Genomic DNA, 13,034 nt, shown 5'->3' on the forward strand with positions numbered 1-13,034 from the left:
TCCACTTACCCGATCCCCGAGCCAGGCTTAGCTGTCCTTGCTGGCATACCCCAATTGTCCAGCTTTTTTGAGACACTTTGACGGACCGAACCCGACAGCTCCAGCTCCCAGCTCCTGCTTAAGCCCGGCTGTCCTCGGTAGGAAATTACCCCACACTTGGCAAGTGTGCTTCCAGGGCTGCTCCCCACCAGGTTCAAGCTCCCGTCCCAGGCAATGGAAGTCGGGGTAATTGCGCTAGACCGGATTGGACCTCTCTGGTATTAGGTAAGCAGGACTCACAGAGAAGCGCATAAGCCCGCGCCAGGGGGTGAAAGAACGTCCAGCCAGCGGCGAGCAAAGGGCCCACTGCACTTAATGAAAGTCGCGTCGTCGCTGTGCCACCGTGCTGTAGCCTTGCGCGACCAGGGAAAGTGCAGCGCGAAGTGCCAACGCCCGAAATTTTATCACCGACATCAGCGGGACCTCCTTGAAGCACCGCCATCTCTATCCTTCCCACCTATCCATCTCGAACATCGGCGATTCGAGTCATACGTCACTTCCTCACATATTTCGCCTCGAGTATAGCTTTCTCTGCGACGGTATCACGACGACACCAGCCGATACTTTTCTTGACCTTCCGACCTCTCGCCAGCAATCATGGCAGCTATGTGAGTGCCCATCACCCGCTCCTTCTTTCGCACAGATCCCATGTTCGTCAAGTTGCCGAGAAACAATGGATTTGGTGCGATACAACTATTCCACAATCAGGCGCAATTGGAGCTTCTCCCACTTTTCTATCGTTCGATAGCTAACGAGATGCCCCTTCCTAGAGAGAGCTTCGACGGCATCTACTTGGACCTGTCCAAGGAGAGCGGCAAGTGCAGATTTGCCGAGAGCGGTCTCGGTTGGAAGCCCTCCGGCGGTGGCGATACCTTCACTCTCGATCACAGCACAATTGCCTCGGCGCAGTGGAGCCGAGCTGCCAAGGGCTACGAAATCAAGATCCTCAACCGAGACTCGCGCATCATCCAGCTCGATGGTTTCCAACAAGAGGTAAAGATGCGCGTCAGTCGTTAGATTCAGGATGAATGGAATGCTGACTTGGTAACTGGCGTGAAGGACTATGAGCGTCTTGCCAAGCTCTTCAAGAACTGGTACAGCACCGCGCTCGAGAATAGGGAGCATGCCCTGAGGGGATGGAACTGGGGCAAGGCCGACTTTGGAAAGGCTGAGCTGTCTTTCAACGTCCAGAGCCGCCCTGCGTTCGAAATCCCCTACTCCGAAATCTCAAACACCAACTTGGCGGGTCGTAACGAGGTCGCAGTCGAATTCTCAGCTCCCACGGACAAGAACGATACTGGCACTAATGGCCACTTGGGGGGTGCGCGCGGAAAGGGCAAGAAGGCGGGTGCCGGCAAGGATCAGCTCGTTGAGATGCGGTTTTACATTCCCGGAACCGTCAAGAAGGAAGTGGAGGGCGACGAGGCTGGTAGCGACGCCGGCGGCGAAGAGGAGAAGAACGCCGTCACCCTGTTCTACGATACCCTGATGGAGAAGGCCGAGATTGGCGAGACCGCAGGCGATACTATCGCTACGTTCCTAGACATCCTCCATCTCACACCCAGGTATGTGCGAATCGCTATAGCTGTCTATAACCCAAAAGTTTCTGACACCCCGACAGAGGTCGTTTCGATATCGACATGTACGATGCGTCTTTCCGTCTCCGTGGTAAGACGTACGACTACAAGATCCAGTACGACGCCATCAAGAAGTTTATGGTGCTTCCCAAGCCAGACGAGACCCACGTGCTTCTCTGCGTTGGCCTGGACCCGCCCCTGCGCCAGGGTCAGACAAGATACCCGTTCATCGTCATGCAGTTCAAGAAGGACGAGGAGGTGACGATTGATCTTAACCTCACCGAGGAGCAAATAGATGAGCGGTACAAGGACAGGCTTCAGCCTCACTACGAGCAACCTCTTCACCAAGTCATCACCTACATCTTCCGAGGACTTGCCAACAAGAAGATCACGACGCCTGCCAAGGACTTCCAGACGTATGTGTCTCACCATCCGTGCGAGAGAATCTGTGCTAACATCCACGCAGCCATCGCAATCAGTTCGGTATCAAGTGCTCGATCAAGGCCAGTGAAGGCTTCCTGTACTGCCTGGAGAAGGCGTTCATGTTTGTGCCTAAACCTGCGACGTACATTGCCTACGAGCAAACAGCGTCCATCACATTCTCTCGTGTTGGAGGTGCCGTTTCTGCGCTGTCAACCTTTGATATCACCGTGCAGATGAAGAACGGCGCTGGCTCATCACAGTTCAGCAACATCAACCGCGAGGATCTCAAGGGGCTCGAGGAGTTCTTCAGACTCAAGGGATTGCGCGTTAAGAACGAAATCGATGAAGAGACCAACCTCATTGCTGCAGCCATGCGCGACCAAGCTATGGACGATTCGGAAGAGGAGGTTGTTGGTGCCGCCAAGGCCGACCGTGGCTCAGCTGACGAGGACGAAGAGAGTGTCGATGAGGACTTCAACGCCGAGAGTGAGAGTGACGTTGCCGAAGAGTTTGACAGCGACCACGAGAGCTCTGGCTCAGGCAGCCAAGAGAGCGACGTGGATAACGACGACGGCGACGATGGCGAGGATGACGAAGAAGAGGAAGAGGAGAGGCCCAAGAAGAAGAAGAAGACGGGTTGATTGCGCCCTTTCAATTTTGGGTGTGTTTATCGGCTGGGTGGAGAGGCTGCTGGGCGTTTTTATTTGGGTGTCGGATGAAATGTAACACTATGATTATCTACTTTGACGCTGGCCGACTGGGCGTCGCGGCGAAGCAGAAGAGGTTAATATTTTTCTTGGAAGAGACCCTGCGAGTCTGTTTGCAACACGAGAATTTACTGAGTGCGTTTTTGTTTAGTATCAAGTGACTGTTTACTCACGGCAGTATGCAAGTGGGGTCCATGTAAGCTTGCCTAGCACCTTCACCTTGTACGCCAGTGAGTCAACCCAGCACATGCCACACGACCACGCAGATGTGATTTCGTGTCATGACCACCAAGCGCCAGCCGTTTACTACTTGTGTCCCCTGGGTCCTCACGACCGCACGAACAAGCTACAGCGAACCTGCCACACACCTTACACGTCCAGATACCATGAACGAGCCCATCCCGCTCCCGGGCTCAGGTTCAGGCTCAACGGGAACGATGCCCCGCCTCGGTCTCGGCGTCTACCAGCTCAGGGGGGAAGAATGCTTCGCGGCCTGTCTGGCGGGGTTAGAGGCCGGGTACCGGCACATTGATACGGCGCAGCTGTATGGGAATGAAGAGGAGGTTGGGAGGGCCGTTGGGGTGTTTTTGAGACGGCGAGAGGAGGGGTCATCGGATGGGTGTGGTGATGGACGGGGAGAAGAGGGGGCAGGGAAGAGTAGAGTCAAGAGGGAGCATCTTTTTTTGACGACCAAGGTTGGACGCTGGGAGGGCGACGGGGAGAAGATGTATGAGAGTGTACTGGGGAGTGTAATCAGAATTGCTGGGGGGGAGGAGGGTGGAGGGTACGTTGACTTGATTCTCGTACATCGTCCCGTTGCGCGGTGGAGGGATATCTGGAGCGAGTTGGGGAGGTTTCTGAGGGAGGGTAGGGCGAGGGTGCTTGGGGTTAGTAATTTTGGGATCGGGGCGCTGGAGGAGATGAAGAAGGGTTGCGAGGGGGTGTTGCCGTGTGTGAATCAGATTGAGGTGAGTTTTACTTCCTCGCCGTGTTAGGACATTGACAGAGGTCTGCAGAGCAAAGTCTATTGAGGGAGAGATGCTGATGAGCGTGGGAAAAGCTTAACCCGTGGTGTCAACAGCGAGAACTAGTCGCCTACTGCCAACAAAACGGCATCGTGGTACAAGCGTACAGCCCTCTCGCGCGCGGGCAGCGGTGGACGGATCCGGTGTTGAGACTTCGTTCCGAGTTTGTAAAGTGCAAAGCAAGATTGATCGGCTTTCGGTTTCTGTATGTAGCCGCATCCTTTTTCCATAGAGAATCCCCAGTTCACTTGCATTTAAGTCTCATGACAGGATGTCACAATATTGAATATGACCGCAACACACAGCAAAAGCGTGCAAAAGCGTGTAGACCTTAGCACGCCTGCTAATGAGGTTCCTACAAGTGCCCCACGCAGACAGCGCTCCCAGCGGCCGGGGCAAGACGGAAGGTTCGCCAAGACCCGAACCGGGGCTTTATTCGGGCGCGGGTTGGTGGCGCTGGCGCTGGCGCACGAACTCATCAAGTGGGCGGTGGAACCATTCCAGGGCGGCCAGCACAGGTGCCAGCTTCACCTGGAATCTTCGATGCTCATCCTGGGCCATCCCACCTCGCGCTGCGCTTGCGGAGGGGCAGTGAAGCAGTGACCTGCCTGCTTGCAGCTTTGGGGTAAGGATCGCCAAACAAACAAAAAACATCGACAAACGTCTCTGCCCTTTGACCTGCAAGCGCTTGACTTTAACCCTTAAAATTTCCTCCAATTCAGCAGTCCATCATCGTCATTTCAAAAACTTGACCCGCTTTCTAAAGACGACGACCATGAGCGAAAGTAGCTTTCAACGTCCGTTGCGCGGCGGCTGCCAGTGCGGGCGCAACAGTTACATCATCGAGGTCCCGCAAGGCACCACCGAGAAAGCCCAGGTGCTATTCCATACAGACTCAATGCACAGTAAGTGGCTTCGTCTCGCCAATTTCTCGCGATTTCCGTAAGCAGGCGTTCTCAAATAATCCCGCCGCGCATACAGCCGATCGTGCCTCACCTCTTCGAGAGCAGAAGCTCCGCTAACCCATGATCTGATGCGCAGGAGTTCCTCTCGCGACCCCACTGGCCGCCATGATCCGAGTGCCACTCTCGTGGTATCACAGCTCAACCCACGCCTTCTACCCGGACGAAAGGCACTCGGCGATCCGCCGCGTTTTCGAATCACCCTCCAACCACCACCCTTCGAGACGAAACTTTTGCGGCTTCTGCGGCACGCCGCTATCCTACTGGACCGAGAGACCCCCTACCGAGGCGGGGTTCATCCACCTGACCCTTGCGAGCCTGCGAGGTGAAGACCTTCGAGATCTGGAAGATCTGGGGCTGATTCCAGAGTTTGAAGAGCCGGAAGAACAGCCCGCTGTTCCGACAACAACCACGGTAATTGGGAGGGAAACCCAGGGCGTTCCTTGGTTCGAGGGCATGATCGATGGTACCCGTTTGGGCAACTTGCGTCACAGCCAGGTTGTTGATCATAGCAGAGACGGGAAAATTAGGGTTGAATGGGAGATTGTAGAGTGGACCGAGGGAGACGATGCTCCCGACGTGGCCGCAGCAGCGGATGGCGATGTTAATATGACGACAAATCATCCCGGAAAACGCAAAATGAACGACCGAGAGGACGAGGATGCGGCTGTCGACGGCATGCATTAAGCCTTGTCCATGCCGTGCATTGCAGCGGCAGGGTAGGTCGTAATGAGTCCAGGGCCGTCTCGAGCTGGGCCGGCTCACCTTCGTCCCGGCTTCCGTACACCTCGGTGAGGCTCCGGATAGAGTCTCCAAAACAAAGACTTTGCTTCTGGCGAAGACTCTGTCCCGTTAGTCTTGAAAAGTTGGCGCAAAGATGTGGCAGTCCCAAAAGATGGCACTTTTGATTTGCACATATCAGAGGATGCGCTGCGTAGCAGTTACGGAAAGAATTGAAATGAGCTTCAAAGAGGCAGGCAGGCATGCGCGCTGTACTGACTGCAGCGTCCACGATGAAAGCAGCAAAGATGAAGGTACCTTGAGATAGCTGTAGATGCTACCATGTACACACATGCCCCAGCAGGGAATAGAAGTTGCAAAATCTCCGATGATCTTCCGGAAGTGGTGTTGTTTTGTGTCGTTTTGAGCTTCCGCTACCTTGACCAAAGGCCTGTTGGCTGTAAGTGAAGGCTCCGCCAGCCGGGCAGACGGCTTTGTCAACCGAAATCGAGAAGACACCAAGCAGTTGCATCGTTTCCTTGGATGACCGGGAGAGGCGTTGGCCTTCCGCGTAGAAACAACAGATCCGTGGTTCTTCATGTGATACGGCGTGTTGTAATCGCGCAAACTAAGGTGCTTACGCTGGGGCTGTCGGCCTTGGAGGGGCGGAATTGGATTTCAAGCAGGATGCAGCTCCTCGTAAAGTCGTATCTGCACATCCATCCATGAGCCGCTTGATAAAAGCGCCGGACGGAGAAAAAGGAACCGCAAGAAGCCTTGAAATAATGCCAGGTGTTCTGAAGTTGAGATGCCGTCTATATCAGAGTCTTGCTATGAAGCTGGGGACGAGAAAGCTGGATGGTGCGGAGATTATGGGACGATAGCCGGAGTTGGAGAAGCTTCTTGGAGTGACATTGGACGAGCCGGGTGTAGGTAGATACAAGTGGAAGGGAGACTCTCCCGTCCGGCGTCCGCTCACCGAGAGCGACGGGATTTTGTTCGCGGAGCCGGGAGTTTTCTGAAATTTTGGACTGGGCGTGACCAAAGTAAGGAAAATCGTGGCAGCAGCGGCTGGTTACCCGTTGTCTGGGAGTCAAGGAGAGCTCGGGAGGATTCCCCGTGGCCATGGTCGGTCGCCTTATGCGAGCGATTGCGTAGGACGAGACCTTGCAGAGTGTGCTGCGAGCATTGCTCCATGTCTGCTACCAGCCGATCCTGGCGAGGCAATCAGACATTGGGACCAGCTCAGATTGTGCTAGCGGCCGGCGGAATTGAGCCGTCACCGGAGTTTTGGCGACAGCGTTTGGCGATATGCATGTCGCGGGCCATCCAGTGTGCATATGTGTCCGTACCGGTATGTTTTACACAACCTGTGTGTGTGATGTGCAAGGAGAACTTGGTGCGTGGGCTGCAGAAATTACAGCGAATTCATGCTGGCGCTTGTGCCGAATAGAGACAAGTGTCCAATCATATAAGTTCGGAGATCGTCAGGTGAGAAATCGAGGTTTGTTCGTGTTTCGAATTGGCTCTTGGAGGCTGGTGCTGGTAAACCGTAAGACGAGCTGGGCAGAGAAAAGGTCATGTTTTGACGGATAGACGGGCCGTCGTGTGCTCTCTAGACTCTGGGAAGCGGCGGCGGAGAGGAGAGAAATGGGGAGCACTTGGGAAAAAGGGGACCCCACGGCGGGGTAATGGAAGGCGCCCCTGGCCTAGGCGCAGATGCACTTCCCCTGTTGGGTGTCGGGTCGAAGAAACCCCAAGGAGGGCAAGAAGGGGGTAGATACTTGCCTATTCGTACCTTCTTTTCCATCGCCTCCAAATTCATTTGGAAAGAGGCATCGGGATGAGGACGTGCTTGCCCCCCGTCTCACAGGATTCCATGTACACGTACATCAAGGTTGCACAAGGTCACTCTAGTGGCGGCAGCTGCCGTGGACATTTCCCTACTGCCTTCATTCCTTCCATCTCTCCCGTAGCCTCTGCCGACTCTAGCGAATGGAACATGACGATGCGCTTCTTTTCGGTGTTCCACGCACATTCTACTGTCGGAAAATCCCCGCGCCATCTGGGTAACGAGATAGGTACACCGCTCAAAGTAGACGCTACTGGCGGGCAAAGAAAACTCACGTTGGACGCCTCATCTTTACGAACCAAAGGTAGGTAACTTGCCAGATCGCGCCTCCGACCCATCCATCCAACGCCGACGCCAATGCCAATCCCAACGCCAGCACCATCCACCTTCGGGCCATGTTCTAGTCCTAGCTTCTCGGTGTCGACGGTCCGACATTGGAGACGTCCAGAGTACCAGATTGACCAAGGCGCTACCTGATACCACGTCCATCCGTCCCATGTCGTTGTCTGATGTGCCCAGTCTGTACCTCACTCTCACTGCACACCTGCACGCTTAGTACAGACGGATACCTTGACACGATGCGGGTGTTTGTCCCATCTTTTTTTTTCTTCCTTCCCTGCCCTGTCTACCTTAGTTTATTATACTCGAGTAATCCTTGTATCTGGCTACCTTTCCTTTTGCCTAAACCTACCAAGGACGTCCAAGTACCCCCGTCCATCCCAAGGTCACAATGCCGTTTTAATTGCGCCGCGCTGCTTCCTTCCGTCTTTCTTTTGCATCTTATAAGTATCGTGGCAGCACCTCGCTGTCCATCTGTACGATCCCATCTTGCTCCCTCCTCTCCCCGTCGCCTCCTTTTACATCTCATCTCTCTTCTCGATCTCTTTTGACCACTTGTTATCAAGTGGTTCGTTTCTTGTCGGGGCAAATAATCTACTCTTGGCTGAGCCATCATCATCCCACCGTCAAGCCCATCGAAACCGCTCCATCAGTCTTAGCGTAGGTGCCTCGCAGACTGACGACTCTCTGAGAATCATAATACCAAACCTCCTCTCCGTAGCTGGCCGCCCTTCAAACCCGTCCATCATGTCTCTTCCCAACGACTTCCTTTGGGGCTTTGCCACCGCATCGTACGTATTTCATCTCATCATCAACCCGGCTCGGCCCATCCCCAATGCCCTGGTCTGGTTGTTATCACCATGCATATTCGCTCCCTCTTCCGCCGATATCCCGATTTGGATGACTTACAAGCATTCTCCCACCACACTTCGCCCTCTTCCCTCCGTCTTTCCCGTCCCGCCTGCAAATTCCACTTCCCCTCCGAGCTGCCCCCACTATCATCTTTCCCCTCTCCCCTCATTTAGCGACCACGACGACACAACATGCGAGACCCCTGCTGACGCTATTTGTCCACCACTACAGTTACCAGATTGAGGGTGCCGCCGAGAAGGACGGTCGTGGTCCTTCCATCTGGGACACCTTCTGCGCCATCCCCGGCAAGATTGCCGATGGCAGCTCCGGTGCCGTCGCCTGCGATTCCTACAACCGCACTGCCGAAGACATTGCCCTGCTCAAGTCCGTTGGCGCAAACACCTACCGCTTTTCCCTTGCCTGGTCGAGAATCATCCCTGTCGGTGGTCGCAACGACCCCATCAACCAGGCCGGCCTTGACCACTACATCAAGTTCGTCGACGACCTCCTTGAGGCTGGCATCACCCCATTCATCACCCTCTTCCACTGGGATCTCCCCGATGGACTCGACAAGCGCTACGGTGGTCTCCTGAACCGTGAGGAGTTCCCTCTCGACTTTGAGCACTACGCCCGCATCGTCTTCAAGGCCATTCCCAAGTGCAAGAACTGGATCACCTTCAACGAGCCTTGGTGTTCCTCCATTCTCGGCTACAGCAGTGGCTTTTTCGCACCCGGTCACACCTCAGACCGCAGCAAGTCCGCCATCGGTGACTCTTCCCGCGAACCCTGGATCGTTGGCCACAACTTGCTCGTTGCCCACGGCCGCGCAGTCAAGGTCTACCGCGAGGAGTTCAAGCCCACCAATGGTGGCCAGATTGGTATCACCTTGAACGGTGATGCCACTTACCCCTGGGATCCTGAGGACCCTGAGGACGTCGAGGCCTCTGACCGCAAGATCGAGTTCGCCATTTCCTGGTTCGCTGACCCAATCTACTTCGGCAAGTACCCCGACTCCATGCTCAAGCAGCTTGGGGAACGCCTGCCCGAGTTTACGCCTGAGGAACTCGCCCTTGTCAAGGGATCCAACGACTTCTACGGCATGAACCACTACACGGCCAACTACATCAAGCACAAGACCACCCCTCCTGAGGAGGACGACTTCCTTGGTAACCTCGAGACCCTCTTCGAGTCCAAGAGCGGTGAGAACATCGGCGAAGAGACCCAGTCTTTCTGGCTGCGCCCTAACCCCCAGGGCTTCCACAACCTCCTTGTCTGGCTCTCCAAGCGCTACGGCTACCCGCCCATCTACGTCACAGAAAACGGTACCTCCCTCAAGGGCGAGAACGACATGCCCCTTGAGCAGATTCTCGAGGACGACTTCCGTGTCAAGTACTTTGACGGCTATGTCAAGGCCATGGCCGATGCCCACGAGAAGGACGGTGTCAACGTCAAGGGCTACATGGCGTGGTCCCTCATGGACAACTTCGAGTGGGCCGAGGGCTACGAGACTCGTTTCGGCGTCACTTTTGTCGACTATGAGAACGACCAGAAGAGATACCCCAAGAAGAGCGCCAAGAGCCTCAAGCCCCTCTTTGACAGTCTCATCAAGAAGGCCTAAGCATTTGTCACGGTGTGTGAGTGTTGACGCATAACAAGAGCAGGTTAAAGGGCATCCATTAAGCTTGGATATGCATATCATTTACGAAAATGTACAGAGAGCACTGATCTGCTCATGATGATGTATGAAGATTGTTTTATTGCGATCCAATATGTAGTTTGGATATGAAATACCGAATTGAGAAGGCTTAAATCTGATGTCGATCATGGAGTGAACTGGAGTATGAGATATGGGTTGTCTCGCTGAATTGTGATGACCGGATAAACTTCATGTTTTCGGTTACATTCGAACCTCGCTTAAGAACTTCATGTAGGTATCACCCAGAACTCACATGGCTTGTCGACCAGCAATTGAGGCGGCCTTTGTAAGCCATGAAGAACTGCCGAACCAGAGTTTGGGCTAAGGTGGTTCCATAGCCAACATGCCACGAATCATGCCGGCTCGGCCTTCTTCCTTCTCATATTCCCTGTGTCTTCACGTGAATAAGACATATTCGAAGAACGAAGAATTCGCTGGCTGTCATTTATGACTTGCCTGTGGTATACAGGCCCCTCACAGTTGCGAGCGCCATGGATGCCACGGATCACGGTATGCCATGAAATTAATTATCGACGAAGTAAAGATAAGCGAAAAGCCAGCGAGGTCCGAAGAGGGCTTATGTACGATATCGGATGTGCCTGATTTGAGCCGCATACGGTCGACCCAGCAATGGGTCGGCTGGGCGGCTGGGTTAATCCCGACCACCCAGCTCTTGATGTTGGGTCGGAACACGGTGCCGAACATGAAGCCGCTGTCCACCTGCAAGGCCTCGGCGCTGTTGTAGGTCCCGGCTTTAGATGCGTAGTCGCGTTTGAGCTATTGAAATCGCAGTAGAAGGGGGAAGAGAGCCCAAAGGGCGGCTCGAGTTGTTTGCTTCAGCAGGCATCACCAGCTCTTTGTCTCATACAAGTTGCAACCACAGATATCACAAACAGACAAAGGCTCTGTTTGAAATCATAAGCATTTCGCCAGCGCGTTCTCTTTATCAAGTGGGACTCTGCCCAGCTTGACCTACAGAGAGCAACAATATCTGGCTTCAGCCAATGGCGCCCAGTTCCAACTGAACGGTTTGAGACAACAAGCACCCTGTTTGCTTTTATTTGAGCTTCGGCCGAGAACCAACGCAGAGACTCTTTGGTGCCTGACGCGGTTCGGAAAGATCTCAGTTCGCGCAAAATGACAGCAAGACAATGTCTCGTCTCAGCGACAGGCCAAGAAGGCCAGATGCCGTTGCCCGCGCGGTCCTTGCCGAGGAATCACGGAATCGCGCCAGGCATGGCATACACCGTGACTCCATCTGCCAATTTCTCCAGGTTCAGGGCAGAGCGGCTGGATGGACTTGGCAATGTCTTCCCGCTGGCCTCACCCCCTTGCAGATGCTTAAGCATGTTTCCCAAAGTGGGTGAGCCACAGTCTTTGTGCGCACTTATATCCCCAGCTCGTGTTCCCAGTTCAAACGACACTCTAGAACTCTGCGTGGTTTGCTTTCACCGATTATTGCTTTTGCGGCTTGGTCCTCGTTCTTATTATGCCGCTTCAGTGGCTCCGCGGCCGCTTTGCCTACACGCCGCTTCAAACCGACGATGCGGCCTTCTCGGGTTCTTTACCATGGAAGGGCAGGCCTTCCCCTACAATCTTTACTCTGAGACAGCTCAAGTTGGCTGCGTTCACTATTCTTGGGCTATTGTTGCTATCGGGTGTTGGAGTCTACAATCGTGATCAGATTGAAGCCATTCGAGCAGCCTACTCTACTTCTCAACACGATGAGTCACCTGACGTCGAGTCTGTAGACTGGTCTCGGTTTGCGTATGTCCAGTATGTCACTAATAAAGACTACCTCTGTAACTCGGTCATGTTCTTTGAGAGGTTGCAACACCTTGAGAGTAAAGCGGACCGAGTTCTGATGTACCCCTCCGTCATGCTCGCTGATCCTCATGAGAAGGAACATGAAGATTCATCAGATGATGCCAAACTCCTCATCCTTGCTCGGGAGAAGTACAACGTAAAGCTTGATCCAATATCAGTTCAACATCGAACAGGCTCAGATCGTAAGTCGCCCCTCCAGGATCATCATCCTGGCCGCCAAGAGCTGACATGGAGCTTATCTAGCAACCTGGGCGGATTCTTTCACAAAACTTCTCGCCTTTAACCAGACGAAATACGACCGCGTACTTTCAATCGACTCGGACTCAACTCTCCTACAACACATGGACGAGCTCTTCTCTCTTCCGCCAACCCCAGTCGCCATGCCACGTGCATATTGGCTTCACCCAGATAAACACATCCTATCCTCCCAAGTCATTCTTATTCAACCAAGTCAAGTGGAATTTACTCGCATAAAATCAAAGATCAACAACGCTGGAAGAAACGACTACGACATGGAGCTCGTCAACGAATTATACCAGGACAGCGCCATGGTCCTACCGCACCGGCGTTACGATTTGTTAACCGGTGAATTCAGCAAAGACAGCCACCAATGGTACCTTGGCAGCGACGAAGAAGCCTGGGACCCAGTCGCTGTGTACAACGAGGCAAAGCTGCTACATTTCTCGGACTGGCCCTTGCCTAAGCCCTGGTTGGATGCCCCCGAAAACTTGGTCCGGGAGAGAGAGCCTAAATGTGTGGCCATGATGGATGGTCTTGGAAGTTGTGCCGCGAGAGATATCTGGCGTGGGATCTACGAGGAGTTTAGAGAACGCAGGAAAGTAAGTCTGCTAGAAAGTCTCAAGTAGTTTGCAAAAAGCGCGGCTAACAACGAGACAGCGAGTCTGTGACACGAGTCCCCCGGAAACGCTAGAGAATGGCCGCAGACGCCGCTAGTCATGGAGGTATAGGTTTCATTAAGTCGGAGTAAGGTGGTTTTCGTCGTAACTTCTCTCTA

General features: G+C 54.0%; 4 protein-coding genes across 4 annotated transcripts; 3 read left to right on the forward strand and 1 right to left on the reverse strand.

Annotated features, from left to right (window-relative positions):
- Positions 1 to 636: 636 nt before the first annotated feature.
- Positions 637 to 5,420, forward strand: CLUP02_03592 (FACT complex subunit pob-3; the record flags this gene model as incomplete). Its single annotated transcript, XM_049282612.1, has 11 exons — positions 637 to 647; positions 810 to 1,032; positions 1,099 to 1,604; positions 1,661 to 2,032; positions 2,083 to 2,365; positions 2,933 to 2,942; positions 3,128 to 3,714; positions 3,828 to 3,976; positions 4,077 to 4,370; positions 4,561 to 4,676; positions 4,813 to 5,420. The coding sequence occupies 11 exons, from the start codon at positions 637 to 639 to the stop codon at positions 5,418 to 5,420; spliced, it is 3,159 nt and encodes a 1,052-aa protein (XP_049139755.1).
- Positions 5,421 to 5,651: 231 nt separating this feature from the next.
- Positions 5,652 to 7,035, reverse strand: CLUP02_03593 (uncharacterized protein; the record flags this gene model as incomplete). Its single annotated transcript, XM_049282613.1, has 6 exons — positions 5,652 to 6,047; positions 6,095 to 6,164; positions 6,220 to 6,250; positions 6,301 to 6,632; positions 6,737 to 6,823; positions 6,875 to 7,035. The coding sequence occupies 6 exons, from the start codon at positions 7,033 to 7,035 to the stop codon at positions 5,652 to 5,654; spliced, it is 1,077 nt and encodes a 358-aa protein (XP_049139756.1).
- Positions 7,036 to 8,391: 1,356 nt separating this feature from the next.
- On the forward strand, positions 8,392 to 10,114 carry CLUP02_03594 (glycosyl hydrolase family 1; the record flags this gene model as incomplete). Its single annotated transcript, XM_049282614.1, has 2 exons — positions 8,392 to 8,435; positions 8,728 to 10,114. The coding sequence occupies 2 exons, from the start codon at positions 8,392 to 8,394 to the stop codon at positions 10,112 to 10,114; spliced, it is 1,431 nt and encodes a 476-aa protein (XP_049139757.1).
- Positions 10,115 to 10,822: 708 nt separating this feature from the next.
- CLUP02_03595 (glucose N-acetyltransferase) lies at positions 10,823 to 12,973 on the forward strand (the record flags this gene model as incomplete). Its single annotated transcript, XM_049282615.1, has 4 exons — positions 10,823 to 10,933; positions 11,622 to 12,201; positions 12,263 to 12,858; positions 12,917 to 12,973. 4 exons carry the CDS (start codon positions 10,823 to 10,825, stop codon positions 12,971 to 12,973), a joined length of 1,344 nt encoding a protein of 447 aa, XP_049139758.1.
- Between the last annotated feature and the right edge of the window lie 61 nt (positions 12,974 to 13,034).

Source organism: Colletotrichum lupini, chromosome 2 (genome assembly GCF_023278565.1).
Source record: "Colletotrichum lupini chromosome 2, complete sequence".
Classification (NCBI taxonomy): domain Eukaryota; kingdom Fungi; phylum Ascomycota; class Sordariomycetes; order Glomerellales; family Glomerellaceae; genus Colletotrichum; species Colletotrichum lupini.